This window comes from Baudoinia panamericana, assembly GCF_000338955.1.
Source record: "Baudoinia panamericana UAMH 10762 unplaced genomic scaffold BAUCOscaffold_9, whole genome shotgun sequence".
Classification (NCBI taxonomy): domain Eukaryota; kingdom Fungi; phylum Ascomycota; class Dothideomycetes; order Mycosphaerellales; family Teratosphaeriaceae; genus Baudoinia; species Baudoinia panamericana.
The window spans coordinates 1127095-1148592 of NW_006911265.1; the positions used below are offsets into that span (position 1 = coordinate 1127095).

Here is a 21498-nt window from a genome sequence, read left to right on the forward strand (position 1 = left end):
TCAGCTTCTAAGCATTTCAGAAACCGTTAGGGAAGGATGCAACCCCACCCGGCTGATCACCTTGCGATGACCTGCAGCTTGCGAGCCTGTCAGCGAGAGAAAGCTGCCATCCGCTTGCAGAGGTCGAACTGCTCGCATTATGCGCAATTCCGGGCAATATGTACAATCCCGAACCGTGCAGGTCAATAGCCGTCGCCATCTCTCCATTCTCTCCCTGCCTCCAGAGCTCTGTGCCGTGGTTCTTTGCCCAGCTCGAATGCAGCGCTTCGGGAACGCTCCATCTCTACGGTCAAGTTTTTGATCTGGTCCCGTAACCAAACGTTGCGTCCCGGCTCCGGCACCTCAAGCAAGGCATCTTCCTTGACTCTACCATCTGTACTCCGCTGCCGAGCCTCTTCGATTAAATCGGCCCGCTCGCGCCATATATGCAACTCCTGCTTGTAACTTTCGCGCAAGTACCGCATCTCGAACCAGTAGTCGAAAGCTTGAGGCGAGCCGAAACAATATCCGTACCCGTCGCAGTAACATGCGCTCATGCTCGGACAATGTAATGGTGCGGCAGTGAACAAGAACTGCCAGGTGTACTCAAACACGCGACCAGACATGTAGTCCGAGAGTTCGGTCCGTAAGACCCAGTCGCGAAGGCCAACGTAACGCTGCTTTGGCAGGGCTAAGACACGTTCCTTCGAGACGGCGAACTGTGCACAACATGGCTGTGACAGTACGGCGGGTATGGGATCGAATGGGAATAACTCGGCCCAGGCATCTGCCACAAGCGTCTCCTCCCCTTTCTCCGGGTTTTTCTCCGTAGCTCCAGGATGCAGCCAAGAAGGGCAACCGGGATCCCAGTGGCAACGTAGATTCATGTAGCCGTCTCTCGTGACCCTTTCCGGGCTCAGATGTCTGACCATCAGGCTCGCGTCGTTGTTGAGCAGCTCATTATTATGCCAAGTGTAGCGGTGCGCGTGCATGAAGATATTGACGTCCGCAAGGTCGTCGTAGAAATCTATGATATAGCTGAGGTATACCATCACTTCGTGACCCTTGTTGCGAGGCGGATGCAGTGGTGCAGAGCGGTCGTCTACTGTATAGACGGCCTTACTCAGAAGTCCACTTGCGAGCATATCATCCAGCTGCTCGTCAATCCATGCTGTGCTCTCGCTCTTCAGTCTTGCCACGACCAAGCATCGGGTGTAATTGCTGCCTGGTGGCTTTGTCTGTCCAACAGGATATGGCGAGCTAGACTCAATTTTCGGTTCCTTGAACACCCCCTCTCCGATATGCGGGTAGTCTACCTTCGGTCGGGTCGTCCTCAGGTCTGGCAGCGCATGTATCTTCTCGTACTCCGTGGGTTCATGGTGTCCTAGCCCGAGACTCTGCGGTATATCCCGCCATGAGCTAGATCGAAAGACCACGAAGAGGAACCCAGTGCAGAGGGCGGCTACGATGAGAAAAGGCACGCACCGGTGCGCTACCATCCTTCGGCGAAAGGGCGCCGTGGTGAAGGTTGTCGCAAGATGTCTGCCTATGGGAGGAGTGCTACAGGTGAAGGACCATGACCTCGCAAGCCGTGCGCTTCAGCTCTCAATCCAGCGTTCAAGGCCCACCGGCGCATAGCTGACGCATAGCTGCTTGCCATGAGATGGCAAGCCCTCAAGCTTGTTATTGGTATAAGATACGTGCAAGTACCAACCATGAGGAATCGAAAATAGATTTAATACGTGGGGAATGCGTGGACAACCTGCACGGTCGGTTAAGCACGTGGAATCTCACAAATCCGCAACGATGCGTCAATGTTGCTATCACTATATGGTCTACATACAGCTCCAGCAGTCGCACATGCCGCCAAACAAGGAAATGATGCTGCGTTCGATGGCAGCAAGCAAGCACGTGAGGCCGCCGACCTACCATGTTTCTGTCGCGCCTGCGAAGTGATCCAATACTTCACGCAGCAAGACTTTAGAGCGGCTGCGTGTAGGAAATGAACTAGCGAGAGCCAAGAAAGATGCCGAATGCCAACGAAAAAGTAAATGTCAATCAACATGTAAGTAGTCTGCAGACTTTGACGCGCCCACATGTGGAGCTGCATTCGCTGCCTCGTTAGGAAGACCTGCAACAGAGTCAGTAAGACGCTCTATGCTGCGAAGATTTACCATGTCCGAGGTTCTTTGGACGATATGCATGCAATGTGTAACAATGCCGCTCCAGTCAGAAGTCCAGCAAGGCCAGTCGGGCGGCGTCTAACAGCAAGATCCGTCCAGTATGTCAGGGGCTCATACAGAAGGGGGACGATGTGAGTGGGATGCATGTATCACAGTGCGGACTTGGATGTGATGATACAGACATCTCGGTGGCGGTGAGACGTGCTGAGCGTGCTGTGAAACATTGCCGCAATTTCGAGACCGAACGGACACTGGACGACTCGGAGCTGACTGAAGGAGCACTTCTGACTGTAGTGCGTCGGAAAGATGTAGTAGGCTTAAGTTGCCAGTGCGACAGTTGCAGGCCGGTCACGAAATGGAAAGGAAGCAGTCTCATCCATTCTATCGAAGTCGATGCAGTGATGCTTTGGCTGCATCACTTTCACGCGGTCAAGTAGTGTAGTCGCAAGTCGCATCTCTCCGTTTACCGTTGCGTCCACGTCCCTTTTGCTGCTAGTAACACATTGCCGCATGCCGCACCGGAAGGGAAGGGTGTAGTGATACATGATGCTGATCTGCCGCATAGCCGACTCCGAAATGCAATCTTACGTGCTGGTGCAATCTCAAGTCTGAAGCTTCTGCCGTCTTCGGTCTTCTCTCGTATGCAAGATGGCCACTTCATGCCTGCTCAGTCAGTAGCGATGCAAGTGCGCCTACCTCTGCACCTTCCGAACTTAGTCATAGTTGCGAGGGCGGTCATCGTAGCTACGAGCGGGTGGCGGGTCACGAGGAGCAGCGGAATCGCCACCATAGCGTGCGCCTTCTGCAGGTGGGCCACGCGACGATCTCTCGTAGCCATAGCCGCCGCCGCCGCCACCACCTCCGCGACGGTCTCCGTAGCGATCATCACGATAGCGATCACCGCGCGGAGCATAGTCATCCCGACGCGAGGGGCCGCGATCGTCGTAGCGATCACGATATCCGCCGCCTCCACCGCGCCCGCCGCTGCGGTAGTCGTCGCGCCTGCCGTAGCCACTGCCACGATCCTACGGTCGAGTCAGCGCACTGAGCTTGTTGTACTGAATTTGCAAAACTTACGTCGTAGCGGTCACGGTAGCCCCCACCACGCGCAGGGCGCTCATCCCTCTTTGGTGGTCCGAAGTACTTGCCGGGGGTGGGCGTGCGTGGCCTAGCGCGACGCGCCTTTTCGATGCTCAGCGTCCTGCCTTCGTACACCTCGCCTTGCAATCCGTCCTTCGCCGCATCGGCCTCTTCGGGAGTAGTCATCTTCACGAAGCCGAAGCCGCGGCTCTCGCGGGTATGTGGGTCACGCATAATGTTGCACTTTTCCACGGCGCCATACTTCTCAAACAAACGCGTGATCTCGTCCTCGCTAAGACGTGGATGGATGCCGGTGACGAAGAGATTAGATCCGGGATTGATCGATTCGTCATCGTCGTCGTCTTGACCTCTCTTCGGTGGTGGGCCGCTGTTTCCTCGTTAGTTTGAATAGCTCCTTCCGCGATCAGTGATCTACTCACCGGTCACTGCGCCCGTTGGATGGCTCATCGCGAACCCTGATGTCGCCATCGCGGTCCGGACCTGGCGAGCGAGAGCGGTCACGGGGCGGAGGGTAGCTGCGGTCATCTGCCAAAAGTTAGTAGGGGCTATGCTATGCGTGCGGCTACGATATCCATGACAGTAGTGAAGCTGTGTGTAGCAATTACTGTTGCTCACTACTGAGTGGACACCCTTTGCCGTAGTCACGCTGCCTATTCAACCGGAAGCTGGTGCGGTATGTACCTTCGTATGGACGCGAGTCGTCGTTGTAGGTATCCATGTCACCCATGCTGGATAAGCGGAGGCGTGGCACAGAAGAGCTGGCAAATCAGTGCGTAAAGCTTGGGCAAGGCACTTGTCGAAGGAGTGTATGGTGAGTGCAAGGAGGGAGATGTTGGTGATGAAGATGATCAGGCTGGTGTGAAGGCGCGGTTGGCAAAGCAAGGAGTCGCGGCTTGGCGGTGATCTTAGCCTAAGGCCGCAATCCGTCCTGCTTGAATGAAGTTCACAATGACGCGGTGACGTGCACTCTGTCCATGGATACCAACTATATGAACGACCGAGAAAATTGCTACTAGCTACCAAAGCGACTGTCAGTCACTAAGGTACACAGGAACACCGTACACAACCGGCGCAGCTCCATTAAGATACCGTAAGTAGCAAGCACCTCGACTGCTTGCCACCGCTTTCACCAAGCTTCGCCTCGTACCCGGCTGCTGTCGTAGCTCACTCCGACCCTGGCTCAGACATGGTGTCTTCGCTGTGGCAGCGGTTGTCTTTGCTGTTCGAGGAGCTTTGGGTGTCTTGTGTACTTGCTGTGGGGTCGACGGCGCAACCAGGCGTTCGCGCTTTTTATGTGTTTTTGCGGGCAGCTTGGACGCTTCTGATGCAGGCCACAGTCCCCATTGCTCTCCCACTGCCAAAGAGAAACGATCAATATCCTTGTCCGTGACATCCCAGAGAGTGGCCACAACTGCCATACAGCGGCGGCTTGACGCCTGTTGCTGCTCGTTTCCACATTGTCCATCAACCTTCCGCGAGCTTTGTCCGGCCATCAAGTACGCCAGAGGGAGCGCGAAAGGTTCGAGCTCGCCGTATTCTGTAACCGCACCGGAAGAACAGCCCATTAGCCAGACAACTTCACTGCAGCTGTCCAGTCTCTTAATCGATCTCGGCCTAATGTATTGCGAAGCCCCGCCGTGACCAAAGTAGAGTAGCATTGAGGAACGCGTAAGTGCCTCTCGGAACTCTTTCTCGCTCGGCGTGCGCTCTACGACGGCGGTCCATGCAGCACTATCTGCCTCCGCCAGCTTTGACAGCGGCGCCCCTAGTGTTGCTTGGGTGTTGACGAGGTCTTTGGAAGGATTTAGAATATACGTGCCAGCCCGCAGACTGATGCTGTACTGCTCCGTGTCTGCACCACGTCGCTGCTGCATAGCCAGTATGCATTCTCTGAGCGTTGACATACTGCCAACCCGGCTGACGCTGGCGCTTTCAAGATAGGGCAGGCTCTCCCACGGAAATGCTTGTAGACGCTTCTCCAGAATAAGCACCAGATGTTGATCGCCTTGCTTGTCACTTACGGCAGCGCCGTGATATGCTTTGAGCGCATCTAGCACCTCGATTGATAACCCGTCGAAATCAACTTCATCATACGCATTAGGCTCGCCGTTGAAGTGCAGTACGTCGATGACGAAGTAAAGAAGATCTGCAAGTGGCTCGTCGAGGTCGGACGTGCTTTCTTCGACGTTGCCGAGACTAATGAACAGCTCGAGCGTCTCGTCACTGAGCTCGACATTATCAACGCGGCTCTTCACACCCTGTCGAGATGGCAGGTATTTCGCTAGGATACCGTCCAAGGACCTACGAAAGCTTGCCAAGAGCTCAGAACGTCTCGAATGTTGTGAAAACACACCCTTGAATCCGCCAAGCCAGATGTTCTCCATATTGATAAGTAACTCATGTAGGCGGCGGTCAAGCGCTTCCCGTTCGCTCCACCAGTTGCTCTTTGCTCCTTTAGTGTCTGCGCTTCCAGAGTTGTGGCAACTGTAGTTCGAGGTCTCGATAATCTCTTGCAGCTCGGCTTTGCCTCTCTGGTAGTCAAAGGCCACCTCATCCTCAACGTCCGGTTTGTGGCGACAGAACGGTAGCCGCAGGAGAAGAGGAGTCTGGCCGGCTTTGTACCGCGCCGCATAGAGCTCCGTGCAGTCATCGTTCAAACTGAGAGATACTGCAGCCCAGGAGGAGGGAAGAATGTCGACGAAGCGCTTCTGGAACTCCGCAGCAGAGGAGCTAGGCGCTTGTGAGTGAGGGCGCGGCTCAGGCCACGAGTGACTGGCGGTTATTGCCGCTTGTTCGTGATCGATACCGACAGCGTTCATTTCGCATTGGCGGGCATGATTTTTGGGCTGCTCAAGGTGGAGCGCGTGCTGAAGAGGGTGCATTGCGTGCTCGGGGTGCAGAGATGCGGCAGCTGATAGCAGCATCGTTACCGCGGAGAGCAGGGAGCTGTGACGATATGCAAATGCCGTAGGCACCGAGGCTGCTGGGAAGTCGTTGCACGGAAGGAGGCAACTTCGCGCCTCGAGAAGTATATCTGAGTAGTGCTGTTGCTTGCTAGGCTTTGGGCGGCCTTTCTTCACAACAGGCTTATGAGAGGGAGGTTGACGGTCTGAGCTGCTGTCACTAGTAAGAGAACTGCTCTGCCTGCCCGGATATCTGACGGCTGGAAGAGCAAGTGAGGCTTCTGGAAGGATAGCGTGAGAGATATCCGCTTGTATGGCGAGGGCGGCCTTTTGCATTACGGTGTGGTACTGCAACACTAGTCGTCTGTTAGTCTCCTGGCGTGACGGCGTTCCTGGCTGTCTCAGATACGCCTGCACTTCCGTCTCAGAGCCTAGGTGCAGACATATCAGGGCACTTTCGAATGCGATGCTTGCTCGTAGTTCTGACTGCGTGAGTTGCGAAGACTTTTGCTTCGACCTTTCCAGCTCATTCGCCGTCTTCGCCCGCTCTCGGTATGATTCGCTTGAAGGTGTAACGGCATTCTTCGCTTTGCCGCGTACTGCTCTGGCGGCCTTGCTTGTGTGCATACGCTCGCCACGATCCTCTATGTCTGAGGTGAAATAGGCCTGCTGCATTACTCTTACTAGCTCGGATTTGTCATGCTCGAAAACGTCCATTGGGTGGAGGTACGGCTCCGACTGCAGATCATCAAGGACTTTGGTAGCTTGCAGATACAGTCGACGTGCCTCCTCCAATACACCCTCTTTCACTCGAATTGCAGCTTTTGTGGCGAAGTACTCAGCTATCGTGTTGCAGTCACAGTGCTGGATGTCCGGTTCGCATTTCGTCAACCATAGTTCAGCGTCTTCTAGCCGGTGTGCGAGCATAAGTAGGCGCGCCCGATGTATTCTTACTCGGCATAGCAGCTTCGGTGATGGGACAGACTCGGCAATGGTGTTTGCGCGCTGCGAGTAATAATCCGCATCGGCGAACAATCCGTGATGCGTGTACAAGTCACCCAGATGCAGCAATGCGTGTACAAGCTTCGGTACAACGGACCAAAAGCGTGGCCCCTTTCGTCTAGCCACGGTATCCGGAGCATCCCCTTCTGAAGCCTTGGGTTGCAAGTGAAGCTTGCTAACTCCGGTAATCACTTTGTTCAGCTCGGACTCGGACTCTGCCACCGCATCTGACTTGTTCTCCATGGAACAAGGCCTTCTACTGCCAGACCGCTCAAGTAAAGTCCAGATAGTATTGAAAAGCTTCACCGATCGCTTACCAGCACGTAAAGCCTCTGCAAAACTCCCGACTTGAAGCTGCAGCTTCGAGTGCAGCATCCAGGCGTAGGCATGTAGGCCATCGAAGGCCTGGCGGTCGCTCCCGCTGATACCTTCCAGAGAGAGGTTGTCACGGAGTTTCTTAGCTTGCTCAAGGCACGACTGGGCGCCCTCGTAATTAGTAACGGCAATATGATACTGTATACGGACTAAAGCCAGCCGCATATCGATGGCCCGTGACGTCTTGCCCATGTTTGCCGAAACAGTGACTTGATCAAGTATCGAGCAGGCTTTGTCGCACAGGCCAAGCTCTAAATACTGCTGGGCGAGGTCAGCTGAAACTAAGTACTCCTGCTCACTACCTGGACAGGCGAGCAGCAAGAGCTTATGGTACATTCGGAGCGTAGCCAAACGTGAGTGCTCATCCCCCAGCATGCCGAAGAAGGCAGCCACACTGTGGAGCATTGACGTTAAGGTGCCAGGATTATAGACTCGGTCGCTAAGCTCGCCGAGCGACTTAGCGGCGTCTATCATACGCTGCCAGACGAGCAGTGTCGGCCGCGTGACCGTTGAACTCAATGTGCCCTCAGACAACGCTTTAGTGATCGTCCATGCACCACGGATGTCATTCGCGTACGATTGCAGACGTTCATCCTTTGCAAGATGGCCACCTTCAAGCGGAGCCTGCTTCGACCAGATTTTCATCATGTCAGTAGGCACTAGGTCCGGATAGCCTCCGAGCAACTGCATCACAACAGTAGCGACACGCATGCGCCTAAGTGGGTAATCGGCGATGTTATAGGTGTCAGCGAGGCGTTGTAGAAGCCCAGGTAGTACCGCTTGCAGCGATGCCCGATATTTGGCACTCCGGACCTTCTCCAGTATTTGAGACAGCTGCCGCTCCAACATAATGCCTCGTACGTCGTTCGTCCACTCATCGTCAGGGTTGAAGTCAATGTCAAGGTTTTTCAGGCACTCATCGATGGTCTTCAGGAGCCACGAGTCTTGGTGCTGATGACTGGCTCGCCGAGACAGAGCTGACGCATAGCTGGAGAGTGGCTTGACCAGGTCCCTGCTGGAGTCGCCTTGATGACCAGCGAGCCGCCACCATCGTTTCCGCAGCGTCAGGGCCGCTACTTGCAGCTGGAAGACGGTACGTGGGTTAGCGACCTGATTCTGATCGCTTGCCGCGGCGTCGTGAGCTGGGCCTGCACTGGGACACAATACCAGCAGTACCCGCGTCAGATTTTCCAAGTCCTTCGCTGCTTTAGCATCATCGCCAGTACTGACCCGTAACCTTTCGATCAGGCTTGCTGGGGAGTTGGCCCATTCGGGATCCAAGAATGGCGCAGCCGCTTCGATCACTTTAGGCTGCTGTAACGCCGCGATAAGTCTTAGAGTCAACATCTGATGCGAGATTGCAAGCTTTAGTGCTTCCGGAGCACTACTCAAGCGGTCATCCAAGTACAGTAGAGAAGCAAGCGTCTCTTTTCCGACAGGGCTCGTTACCTCATCGGCGGATGTTAATGTATGGACGAGTAGTCTGCCTTTGAGAGCAGCGAGCTCCTTCATGGCAAGGTCTCCTAAGTCCAGCCTGACCAGATTGCTAGCGAGAGTAAGCATGCCATTTTCGAGCTGCCATAAGGGGAGCTCCTTGGCGCCGACAGTTTGCGGCTTTGTAGAGCGCAAATAGGAGAAGGCCAGCCTGGCACATTCAGCTGTGGCGGCTAGCCGCGATATGTTCTCTGCTGTTCGATTGTTTGAGCGGGCCTTTTGCGCTCGCTCGGTATCGTCACGCGCTTTCGACGGAGTGTTTCCAGACCCTGGCTGTAGAGGCTTCCCACGCCCACTCTGCTTGGAGGACGGGCTTAGACATTGGACGTCTGCGCCTCTCTGTAGCCTTCGCTCCTGCTTGGCCCTGCAGGCTGTGTTAAGTTGCTTTAGACTAACATTGACTATCTCCGTGGCCAGCGCGTACTGGGCCTTCGGAGAAAGTTGACCTGTGGCATCCTCGCGTATGCGCACAGTTTTACTCGCAGTGCCTGTGGTCTTGCTCGCTGCTGCCGTGATTCGAGATGGCTTGCGCACCACTGGTTCGGTCTCGACAGCACTAGGCGCGGTCGAAGCATCATGTTTGCGGAGAATGTTGCGTAAAGCTGTGACAGTTCCAGATGATACCATGCCGGAAGCAATGGCATCTCTTGGCGCATCTCGATCCGACCACGTCTTAGCCATGTCTTCAACCTGACTGGGATGAGAGTAATCAGTCAAGCCGTCTGGATGTCGTGTATACGATCGCGCCGAAGCATGGCATGGTCGGTGCCAGAAGACTACGTTGACTAGCCGAACATTGTCTTAGACATACACTGATTGTTAGCTCATGGATCAAATTGTATGTCACTCGTATGCCAGTATGCCATGCGCACACTACCTAACCAGTTTCCTCAGCCCTTCAGGCTGTGCATCGTTGCAGTATGAGGGCATGCAGGAATTGCGATGGCAGGAGCCATAAGTCGTGGCGTAGTCTCGCAGAGATTGTCGCACAGGGCAACAATCTATGGATGTTGCCGCTGTTTATTCGCAACACATGAGTCGTGCTTCACCTCATCGCGCCAGCCGTCGGACAAGGTCCATACCTTGCATTACTGAAACATAGTCTTACAAACAGCATGGTGGCAACGCGCAGGCAGGCTTACAAGGAGCCTGCTGCCGATACGCAGGATGCTGATCTGAGCAACATACTCCGGAAGAAGCCGGTGCGCCGCGCAACAGCGAAGAAGGCGGAGACGGCAGGCAAGGCCAAGGGTATGCGAATTGTAGCCACGGAAGACGCACCCGAAGATGGTGCCAGTGGCGAGATCCTAGAAATAGCTGCCCCGGTCGAGCAGGCTAAGGCAGCCAAAAGGCCGGTAGGTCGGCCAAGGAAGGATGCTGTGGAGCGGATAAAGGAACAACCTGCGCCTGCCGCAGGTTCCAATACCGCCAGACGTACGAGGACGGCGGCTGCAAAGCCCAAGAACGAAGACTCTGTGCGCGCCAGGAGGACGGGTTCTCAAACGCAGTGCACAGACACAACCGCACGACGAACCAGAGCGACGGCGCCGAAAGCTCAGCCCCTTTCTCCGAAGAAGATCACACAGGTTACGAGAGCGCATGCGCATGCCGCAAAGCCCAGCACATGCAACGGCCTGAAGGAACCTGCCGCTGGGTACGGACCGATAGGCGGTGTAGCAACACGCAAGCGCGCGGTCTCCGACGAAAACGCTAATGTAGTCGCGCCGACCCATGAAGAAGAAGAAGCTGCGGCTGTGATCGTGGTCTCCACCATGCCTGTCAAGCGCACATCCCCCGTCAGGCGGACACCCAAAGCGGAAGTGGAGGTTGAGGGCGAGGTATCTATGAGCTCCCGAGACACCACGCCTTGCAGCTCACCTGCACCAAAGTTCGAACGCATGGATGATGAGAACGAGTACCGAAGCCGGCGAGCCGTAAGCGAAGCATCTCATGTTGAGGAAGAAGAAGAAGCGGGCGATGGCGAACTGGTCAGCGTCTCTGACGACGAGCTCTGCGGACCCAAAACTCCGATGCGGCGCGCGAGTCCGAGTGCGGACGCCCGCTATCGTGCTTCGGTCCAACGGACCATTGGGCGGAATCATGGGGAGTCACATATGCAAGCGTCGACGATGTCCATTCTCAGTCAGAGTCCACGTTTTTCCACACCGCAGACTGGCTCGGCGGACGTGCTTGAGTTTGTGAACATGTCGGGTACTGTGGATCACCTTTTGGGCGAAGATGCTGGAATCGACACCGCTTTTCCATTGGAAGACACGAAGACTGGTGAGCTAGAGCATCTGCCATCTAGATGCGGAGTGGCGTCGGTACTCAGCCACGACGAGGAGTGGACTGATGTTTTCAATGAGACAGAAGCCATGCCAAAACCTCTTCTGGTGGGGACTGAAATTAACGGTGAGCGGTTGATAGTGCAGGCGGAGGACAGTATTGTAGTAGATATACCAGGATCTCGGGAATTAGACGCCGACCCGGATGAGACCATCATAGTCCACGACCTGCAGGATGATGCAGATAGCGCAGCTACTACGCCTGCATTCTGCTCCTTTGACACAGAGGATACTGTGCTTGTATCAAGAGACGAAACCACGAAGAGTGCTCTAGTCGACGATGAAGACCACCAGTACCAGCCAGATCTGGCGGCGCAGATTTCATTTGGACCGGAGACGCTGATATGGCAGAACATTCGGCAAGACTTGACAATACCCATCGACTTCGATGCTCACTTCGCGGGTGCTTCAGACGTGATTGGCGTGAGAGCTGTTGTTTTAGAGGGTTCTGTCCGTGAAAATGATCGGAGTGTGCCAGACATCGGTGCCATACCCACCGAAGATGAGGGTCAAGCACAGCTCGTAGTCAGGCCCGCAGACACTGGATTGGCCGACAACACACAAAATCCGGCTGCTCAACCCCCAATATCGGGAGACGCTACGATCAACTTCACTGATTTCATCGACCTCGGCGCGCTTGCTGAGCCGACACAGGTATTCGAGCTACCTATCTCAGACAAGCCTGCTGCTGCAAGGGAATCAGAGAAGCCGTCCGAGTCCCGAGAAAACGGCAAGGTCAATGTCGAAGCCAATACTGAGACCACAGTTGAAAACGAAGATGTAGACCGGGTTCTTGTAGAAATTGCAGTGCCACACTACGCCCTTTCCACCGTCGCGTTTGACGCCAGGCGCAAGTCTCTTCCAGCTTTCGGCTTCCAGACGCCAATGAAAGATCGAAGCAGGCCGCATACGTCCGATGGCGAGAGCGTGCCTCGTATGGCATGTTCGTTCGCAGATCTTTGGCATGCGAAGCAACGACTTGCTGCTGCACTAACGACAACAACACCACCACATGAGACTCCGAGGCGTACACGAGCAAAGCTTGTTCATGACCCTCCAGGCGTCAAATTTGCTGCAGATGACAAGTACACGACGAATGCTGCAGTCAGTGCAGAAACACCTGTCCGTACATCAAAGGAGCGTTTCCCTCGATTAGGCTCGTCGACAACCTACAATATCCACGCGCATACCGCTATCGCACCAGTCCGCTTTCGCACGCCCACGAAGCCGGCAATGAAGCAGCCAGCGACCGTGTCTAGGATTCGGACCGGGAAAGGTGCACCAGGAATGTCGCCTCAGCGTCCAAGATCGAGTTGCAAGCCAAGTACTCCGGCACTGCGATCACCTCCGGCGGAGCATAAGCTCGCAGAGACTCCTGTCGACGCCGCGCATACGAAGACTCCTGTCGAGCGGTATCCGCGTCGTCAACCTCGAGATACCTACGAAGTACACGCAAAGACTGCGGCGCCGTCGGCTCGATTTTGTACTCCAGTCGCAAAACATACAAAACGTCCTGCAACCACCTTGAAGCCATCGGCAAGTCCCATCACACTTCGCGCTTCTACACTTAGACCTCGCCAGGAAGTACCAGTCAGTGCCGCGCCTGTAGGTGAGCCGGAGACGCCAACGGGAGCAAGCACAGATGGTGCGGACGAACACAATAGCATCGTCCAAACACCGTGCGAGCGCTTCCCAAAGCTTGCTCCACGTGCCGACGTGCAATCGTACGCTGAAACAGTGTGTGCACCACGGTTCCGCACACCAGCTCAGACGCCGCTCAAGCGTCCGCCGACAGTACAAAAGCAAGGTTCTTTGCGGAAGCTCGCCCTATCTAACAGTACGCCCAAGCTGGCCCAGACGCCGGTGAAGACACCCTTGAAGCCACCAGCGGTAACACCAGGTCAAGCACCAATGACGCCTCATCCAGCGGCCCCGCTCAAGACAGTCGTTGCGCTGGTTGAGATCTATACGCTCGAGGGCGCCACGGCGTGTTCGCCGTTCATCGCTCTGCTGCACCGTCTCGGGGCCAAGACGACCCGGACATGGACGGACCGCGTGACGCATGTCGTTTTCAAGGACGGCTCGCCTACGACTTTGCAGCGTGTGAGGCTCCACAACAAGGATGTTGACGAAAGCGGAGCTGGCTCGCATATCCACTGCGTGAACAGCCGGTGGGTGACCGACTGCGATGCGGAGGGCAAGCGGATGGAGGAGTCGGATGAGGCTTACGCGGTTGACCTTGCGGAGGTGCCACGCGGGGGAGGGCGGCGTCGCAAATCGATGGAGCCTGCTACGCTTGTGAATGTCGGGGGCAACGTCGTCCGCGAGCGTAAGGGTAGCTTGGGTCGCAGTTCGCTTGGACGGTCGCCGATGAGATTTGATTCCCCGGCTAAGGCGGAGGAGCAGAATATGATGGAGTTGACGCCGGAGCTGACGGCCACTGAGAACAAGGAGAATGAGGCTGAAGATGCTGCGTCGCCGGTTACCCCGGCGTATCTAGCTGCACCGGATAAGCTGATCCAGCAGACTGCACCTATCAACCGCATGAGGAAGCTCGGGTCTAGGGCGCGGGAGGCTGCGAAGAATAGGCGGCTGACGTTCTTCAATGGTGCTGCATAGGCTGGATCGGTGCTTCGGTAGAGAATGAATAGCACTTTTTCGGCGGAGATCGTTGCGTATCTCACCATTCCGGCTGAAGGACTTGTTCTACTACCTTCCTTCCTTCTTGTTCCCACCTTTGCGCCAACGCTGTACATAGACGGCATGCTTGCGAACGTTCATACAGCGGCCGTTACCCAAGCCGTCATAGCCTTGACCGCATCAGCATCGTGCGCTCGTAGTAGCTCAGTGGCTTTCGCCTTTGACATATCGAGCTGATCCACCTAATATCGCACACATCAGCAGAAGCACTTCTCTCAAGCACACATCCCAAAGCAGTCTTAGTATTCAGACATACCAACAAAGTAACATCCGCCTGATCCACCTTGACCAACTTCTTCGGCGCATCCTCCTTCTTCGCCGCAGCGGTCGAGGCTTTCGATTCCTGGCCCACACCCAAATTCTTCATAGCATCGTTGAGTGCTTTCAAGTCGATCTCCTTCTTTGGTGCCGCATCTTCGTCGCCTTTGGTATCCAGCGAAGACATGGCCTGCGCGGCCTTGCGGTCTTCTGCATTGGCGGGTAGAACGTCCGGCGCATCGGCGCCTTCTTGCACGTTTGGTGGTTGAGGTTCTTCCGCCATGTTTGGAGGTATCCCGTATAATTTCTGATAGTGGAGCTGGATCGATTGAGGTGGAATGCGAGGCGGACAAGCAGCCGGGCCTTGGCAGTTGATGCTGACTGCGTCTGACGACCGATCACTTGACTTTACTTGATCCACACCTTCATGTCTAACAGTTTGCAACACATATCCAACATCCACATCGCATCTATTCTTTCACATGCGTGGTAAAAGCGTTACAAACTTTGCTTCCGAAGAGAAGCATTGAAGGCTTTGACAAGACTTGGTTTTTGATCGAAACAAACTTCGCATCCCTCTCTTCACTCAATTACTATTGCTATATATCTCATATCAAGGGAGAAGCAGTTTGAATAAGTGCGTGCCAAGTATATGCCCTCAGCTATGAACGGCCACGCAAACGGCGCCACGAACGGCGATGTGGACTCCTCAGACTGGTCTCCGTCCAGCTGGCGCACGAAACCGATCAAGCAACCCGTCCTTTACGAGAACGAAGCCAAAGTCGACCAATCCCGCCTCAAACTCCGTCATCTTCCTCCCATCGTAACACCCACCGAGATCTGGAAGCTACGCCGCGCCCTTGCCGAAGTAGCGCAAGGCAAAGCCTTCCTACTCCAAGGTGGCGACTGCGCCGAGCTGTTCGACTATTGCAATGACAATGCCATCGAATCCAAAATCAAATTGCTTCTCCAGATGTCCCTCGTGTTGATCTGGGGCGGCAACAAACCTGTCGTCCGTATTGCGAGGATGGCAGGGCAGTATGCCAAACCGCGGAGTTCGCCTGTGGAGATGGTGGATGGCAAGCAAGTCCCTAGCTTCCGAGGCGATATCCTAAATGGCTATCAACCCGATCAGCGCGACATTGACCCGCAAAGGTTGGTGCAGGCTTATTTCCACTCGGCGGCAACGCTGAATTATGTCCGCGCGCAGCTGGCTTCGGGGATTGCGGACCTGCATAATCCGATGGACTGGAATCTCGGCCATGTCGCTGATCCGGGGCTGTTAGAGAAGTACTCGACCATCGTAAATAGTATCCGCGAGTCGTTGCGCTTCATGCGAACAGTCGGGGCCGACACGGCGGGTCAGCTGGAAACAGTCGACCTCTTTACCAGTCATGAAGCATTGCTGCTGGAGTACGAGGAAGCGCTGACTCGTAAACTCCGTCACCCTTCCAACCGCACCACCACCACCACCAAGACCTCTCCCGCTGCACCGAAAGTCTCCCCGCTAACCGGCGGCGCCCTCCTCAACCCCGCCCTCACCCCCACCACCAGCCCCTCAAACTCAGGCTACTACAACACCTCCGCCCACTTCCTCTGGGTCGGCGACCGCACCCGGCAACCCGACCACGCGCACATCGAATACCTCCGCGGCATCGAAAATCCCCTTGGCATCAAAGTCGGCCCCACAACCACCACCCCTGACTTACTACAACTCCTCGACCTCGTCAACCCGCGCAAAGAAATCGGCAAAGTGACACTCATCACCCGCTACGGCGCCGGAAAAGTCGACGAACTCCTCCCCGCCCACATCGCCGCGGTACGTGAATCCGGACATACAGTAGTCTGGCAATGCGACCCCATGCACGGTAACACTCGCTCCACTTCCTCGGGGATCAAAACGAGGTCCTTCGATGCCGTGTTCGCGGAGCTGGCGGCCGCGTTGCGGATTCACAAGGAGTGCGGGTCGTTTCTGGGCGGGGTGCATTTGGAGTTGACGGGGGATGCGGTGACGGAGTGTACGGGTGGTAGTGAGGGGTGGCGGGATGAGGACTTGGGGTTGAGGTACGAGACGTTCTGTGATCCGAGGTTGAATGAGAAGCAGGCGCTTGAGTTGGCGTTCTTGGTGGCGGATAGTCTTAGAGCGGGTTGAGAGGGGTTGGTGTGTTTGTGAGTGGGGTGGTAAGCGTAGGCGTTTTGGGGGGGAGGGTTCCAAAAGCGTCTTTGTTGAGTTCGAGAGCTGGCAGTGGCGTTCGTCGACAGGTCGTCACAGCGGACTTGTTCAATTCTTGAGTGGCAGTCCAGCAATCTCCGAAATCATCCGAAGAGCCTCAACAACTTTCTCATCCTCATACCGCCGTCCTACCAACTGCAGCGAAATAGGCGCATCAACATAAGTCTCGGGTTTATCTGCTCAAAACTCATCAGTCAGTCACGCAACCTCACCCCCGAACCTCCTCTCTCACAGACCCCAAGGCGGCACACTTACACAACTCATAATTATACCCATCCTCCTCATTCCTCGGCTTATACCCCTCCTCAACCTTATCCTCCAACCCCGCCTGCAATCCCGTCGGGAATACTAAGGAAGGATAATCCAATAAGTTCCATTGAGAAGTGTAACCCCAGTATCGCGCACAGTCGTGCGGAGGGGCGCAGCCGGGTCCTGCTGGGGTTAGGATGACGTCTACCATTTGGTCCTCTTTCGCCATCGCGTTCATCTCGACTGTCTCATTTTCGCTGTCCGGACCAGGGAGGTTAGTGTTGACGCTATTCCAATGCCGCGTATACGCCGCCTTATACCCCTCCCTCTCTTGCGTCAACTTCCAGACTTCATGGACGGACAATTCCTTGACATTTGGGTTTTGGGTTAGTATAAACTCCGTCAGCGGCAGTATTGCCTCCCCTGATGCGTTGATGGCGGCTTTCTCCTCCGCCCCGCCGTCGGCGAAGTAGAGGGAACTGATTATCCGCCACGCTTCGGCGTGCTTGTAGGGTGGGAAGGGGATGATTTCGATATCCGGGTGGCTTTGCAAAGCGGAGACGAGGGTTTGTATGCCGCGCAGGATGGGTGGGTGGGGTTTTACGACGCCGTCGTCAGAAAGCACGCCAATGCGGAGTTTGCGGTTGCCGGTTCCATCCTTTCGGAGCAGAGAGTCTTCCGTTGTGTCTTTCCATGGCAGCGGGACAAGCGATGGTTCGTAGAGCCAGGGTTGTTGGTCGATGAGGGCTTTCATGAAGAGGTTTATTCCTTCTAGACTTGTGCTAAGCGGGCCGATGACGGGGACGATGTGCTCTGCACCCAGCATGGTCGCTGCGAGTCCGCTTAATGGTAGACGATAGCTTGTTGGCCTGAGCCCGAATACACCGTTATTGGCGGCGGGACTGCGGATGGAGCCGCCGATGTCAGTTCCAATACCGAGACAACTCCCTCGTAAGCCGAGTAGTGCTCCTTCGCCGCCACTGCTGCCGCCGGCGGTCAGGTTCGTGTTGAAGGGGTTCGTTGTAGTCCCGTAGATGGCATTGTCGGTCTCCAGATGCATGAGTGCTTGAGGCTCGGTGGTGCGGGCGTAGAAGACACAACCTGCGTTCCAGAGAAGTTTGAGGATAAGGGCGTCGGAGGTGGCGACGTTGCCGACCCATGCGGCGAAGCCGGCGTTGATGTCAAGGCCGGCCATTTCGACGTGTTCTTTGACGCTGATGGGGAGACCGTGGAGAGGTCCGATGGTCTGTCTGTGCTTGGATAGGTAGTCGTCTAGGTACTTGGCGCGGGTTAGAGCTCGTTCGGGTAGGAGTTCGGCGACGCAGTTGGTGAGCTTGCTTGCCAGTCCGGCACGCTGGAGGAAGGCTGTGACGACTGCAGTGCTGCTGAGCTTGCCGGTGGAGAGACGGGAGATAAGTAGCTCAGACGGCGACTCTGTGATCTCGATGACTTCGGACGGGAGGAGCTGCCTTGGTATACTAGTGACATTGAGCGGAAGGCTGTCAGCTACACCCGGTACTGCGGGCTCTACTGCGGCAATGGTCTGCTTGCGGTGCTCGAGCATGGCCGCTGAGACATCCCGCCATGGCTTGTGGTTGATCTTGTAAGGCATGACTTATAGAAACATTTAGGAGACAGAAGCTAGAAGAAAGTAACGATGGTCCGCTTGTAGAGACAAGAAGAGGATGAATAGGTATATACTTATACTACCTTGGCGTCCGCCGGCTGTGGTGACAATGTGCTGATAGGCATGGGGATGGCGGAGATAGCGGCAGCGGCATAGTGATACGCGCAAGGGAACCAGTTGCCGGATACAGACATGGTGTATTTCATGTCTTTGGAAGTGGTATGTCTGACCATCAAGCACCGCCGGGGTAAGTGTTCGCACCGGGTTCTGTTCGATGCCCTAGTGGAGGGTTTGTTGCAGTAGGAATGGAGGACAGGTGTGTAGGAGTCGTCTCCGGCTCGCTGAACCGCGGCCCTCATTCACTAGCGCCAACTCCGACTGCGGGCGGCGGCGGGTCATCTTCGGCAAGTCGCGTTACTCTTCACTCACGCGCGACATTCTGCAAGCACTCTAAATCACCACCATCACCGCCAGCTCATCACTACCACCGCACCACCGCCGTCTTGGTAAAACCCCTCTTTAACACCCACAACACCATCACCGTCGCGGGTGTTGATCACCACCGAGCGCCGACACCGATCCCCACGTGATAGAGTCGCGCAAGGGCGGCATCAAAGCGAGCATGTGAGGCAGATATGAATTCCATCATACTCTAGCCGACATTGACAATCTTCTAGGGAGTCCTTCGACGACATCTACCTCGACCTGTCGAAACAGCCGGGGAAATGCAGGCTGGCAGAGTCTGGACTAGGGTGGAAGCCCTCGGGCGGGCAGACATTCACCCTCGACAAGTCGGAAATGATTACAGCACAGTGGAGTCGCGCGGCACGAGGCTATGAGTTGAAGGTCATTGCGCGGAATCAGGGTGTCATACAGCTGGATGGCTTCAGGCAGGATGTGAGTGTGGTATCGGAGCACGTGCGCATATGCATATCCGCTGATGGACGTAACAGGACTTTGATACGGTGCAGAAATGCTTCAAGGTGTGGTACGCCGTCGAGCTGGTGCACAAAGAGCACGCACTTCGCGGCTGGAATTGGGGCAAGACGGAGATGGGCCGCAACGAGCTCACGTTCAATGTGCGGAATCAGCCGGCTTTTGAGATACCATATACCGAAATCTCCAACACGAACTTAGCAGGCAAGAACGAGGTGGCGGTGGAGTTCTCGTTACCGGCGGATGGCGAAGAGACCGGCACGAACGGTCATCTAGGCGGCGCAAGATCGAAAGGCAGGAAGATGGGTGGCGCAGTCGATCAACTTACGGAGATGCGCTTCTACATCCCCGGCACGGAAACACGAAAAGGCCGAAAGAAGGACCAAGAAGACGGCGCAGATGAAGAAGATGAGGGCGAAGAAGAGGACGCCAACGCCGCCAACGTCTTCTACGAAACCCTCATGGACAAGGCCGAAATCGGCGAGGTCGCCGGCGACACCTTCGCCACCTTCCTCGATATCCTCCACCTCACCCCACGCGGCCGCTTCGACATCGACCTCTATGAGAAGTCCTTCCGTCTGCGCGGCAAAACGTACGACTACAAGATCTCTTACGACAACGCCAAGCGCTTCTTCGTCTTGCCCAAACCTGACGACGTCCACTCGCTACTATGTATTGGCCTCGACCCTCCATTACGACAAGGTCAAACCCGCTACCCCTTCATCGTCATGCAATTCAAGCGCGACGAGGAGGTCAACATCGAGCTCAACATGACCGACGACGCGCTCCAAACGAAATACGCCGGTAAACTGCAACCCCGCTACGAAGCGCCCATCGGCACAGTCATCGCCCGCATCTTCCACGGTCTGACTGGAAAGAAACTCTTCCAGCCTTCCCCCCTCTTCGTCTCCCACCACCAGCAAAGCGGCGTCAAGTGCAGCATCAAAGCCAACGAAGGCCACTTGTACTGTCTGGATCGTGCGTTCCTTTTCGTCCCAAAACCGGCGACGTATATCTCCTTTGAAAACGTGGCGGTGATCACGATGAGCCGCGTCGGCGGCGCGGTGAGTGCTAGTCGCACTTTCGACATTACCGTTGCGCTGCGGAATGGGGCGGGGGAGCATCAGTTCTCCAACATCAACCGCGAGGAACAAAATCCGCTGGAGGAATTTTTCAAGGCGAAGGGGCTTAAGACTAAGAATGAAATGGATGAGGATTCCCGGATGATGGCCGCGGCGTTGAGCGCCGATCCGGATTTGGCGAGTAGTGAGGATGAGGAGGAAATTGTTAGGGGTGCGAGGGGGAGCGGCGGGGAGGATGAGGACGAGGAGAGTGTGGATGAGGATTTCCAGGAGGATAGTGAGAGTGAGGTTGCGGAGGAGTTTGACTCGGATGCGCGGAGTGAGGGGAGTGATGTTGAGATGGATGATGAGGCGGATGGGGACGGGGAGGAGGATACGGAGGCGAAGGTTGAGAGGCCTAAGAAGAAGGCTAAGACGGGGAAGTAGGCACGATCTCTTGACATTGGGGGTTGATGGATGTTGCATAGCGTTGGCGTAAGGGGGGGCGCTCTAGCCGGTTGGCCGGGGTATTGACCCGCTACGAGTTCCGTCCGAAGGCTCAGAAGGACGCCATGTTCTGTTAGCTGGTGGGAAGGGATAGTATGTGAACACGGCAATGATGTCCTTTCACAATGACTGCCCGGTTCATTGAGAAGTCACTTAGCCCCACACGGGTCAATCCGCATCTTCTGCACGTGCAACCTTCTTGATTTCTTCCAATAATTCACCACAAGTAATAACGGCGCAGCAATATGAACATCCCGCGACTCCTACGACCACGCATCCTGCGCCCCCACCTCTCCGCCCGCTATCAGGTGCTCCGCCGTGCCGAGTCCACCACCACTACCGCCGGGAGCATCCCTCCACCTAAAGCACGCTCACCAGATCCTGGTGCAACTTCCCCCCCACCACCACCGCCTCTGTCCCCACCGATATCACGTCGCCGTAGATTATGGTCCTGGTCCACTGCCATCGTCGCCCTCACCCTCGGCCTCTCCACCGGCGCTTTCGCCGCCCATGTAATCGCGCCACCACCTCTACCCCCAGCCGGC

At 55.7% G+C, this 21498-nt stretch overlaps 7 protein-coding genes across 7 annotated transcripts; 3 read left to right on the forward strand and 4 right to left on the reverse strand.

Annotated features, from left to right (window-relative positions):
- Positions 1-182: 182 nt before the first annotated feature.
- Positions 183-1478, reverse strand: BAUCODRAFT_149938 (uncharacterized protein; the record flags this gene model as incomplete). The annotated part of the gene is made up of 1 exon (XM_007680332.1): positions 183-1478. One exon carries the CDS (start codon positions 1476-1478, stop codon positions 183-185), a length of 1296 nt encoding a protein of 431 aa, XP_007678522.1.
- A 1397-nt stretch (positions 1479-2875) lies between these two features.
- Positions 2876-9718, reverse strand: BAUCODRAFT_149939 (uncharacterized protein; the record flags this gene model as incomplete). The annotated part of the gene is made up of 4 exons (XM_007680333.1): positions 2876-3187; positions 3240-3630; positions 3683-3788; positions 4411-9718. 4 exons carry the CDS (start codon positions 9716-9718, stop codon positions 2876-2878), a joined length of 6117 nt encoding a protein of 2038 aa, XP_007678523.1.
- A 3575-nt stretch (positions 9719-13293) lies between these two features.
- On the forward strand, positions 13294-14001 carry BAUCODRAFT_124443 (uncharacterized protein; the record flags this gene model as incomplete). The annotated part of the gene is made up of 1 exon (XM_007680334.1): positions 13294-14001. The coding sequence occupies one exon, from the start codon at positions 13294-13296 to the stop codon at positions 13999-14001; it is 708 nt and encodes a 235-aa protein (XP_007678524.1).
- A 158-nt stretch (positions 14002-14159) lies between these two features.
- BAUCODRAFT_73494 (uncharacterized protein) lies at positions 14160-14623 on the reverse strand (the record flags this gene model as incomplete). The annotated part of the gene is made up of 2 exons (XM_007679989.1): positions 14160-14264; positions 14339-14623. 2 exons carry the CDS (start codon positions 14621-14623, stop codon positions 14160-14162), a joined length of 390 nt encoding a protein of 129 aa, XP_007678179.1.
- Positions 14624-15004: 381 nt separating this feature from the next.
- On the forward strand, positions 15005-16492 carry BAUCODRAFT_73634 (uncharacterized protein; the record flags this gene model as incomplete). Its single annotated transcript, XM_007680002.1, has 1 exon — positions 15005-16492. The coding sequence occupies one exon, from the start codon at positions 15005-15007 to the stop codon at positions 16490-16492; it is 1488 nt and encodes a 495-aa protein (XP_007678192.1).
- A 129-nt stretch (positions 16493-16621) lies between these two features.
- On the reverse strand, positions 16622-18434 carry BAUCODRAFT_74044 (uncharacterized protein; the record flags this gene model as incomplete). The annotated part of the gene is made up of 3 exons (XM_007680030.1): positions 16622-16749; positions 16829-17039; positions 17109-18434. The coding sequence occupies 3 exons, from the start codon at positions 18432-18434 to the stop codon at positions 16622-16624; spliced, it is 1665 nt and encodes a 554-aa protein (XP_007678220.1).
- A 506-nt stretch (positions 18435-18940) lies between these two features.
- On the forward strand, positions 18941-20728 carry BAUCODRAFT_565015 (uncharacterized protein). The gene is made up of 4 exons (XM_007680335.1): positions 18941-19073; positions 19127-19346; positions 19403-20648; positions 20702-20728. Coding segments are annotated over exons 1-4 (1473 nt in total). The 5' UTR covers positions 18941-19071; the 3' UTR covers positions 20707-20728.
- Positions 20729-21498: the final 770 nt, after the last annotated feature.

What these genes read in the sequence shown, in the direction of transcription:
- BAUCODRAFT_565015 (XM_007680335.1), top strand. An exon ending in TGGATGGCTTCAGGCAGGAT is followed by an intron (nt 19,347 to 19,402) that starts GTGAGTGTGGTA and finishes TGGACGTAACAG; the next exon opens with GACTTTGATACGGTGCAGAA.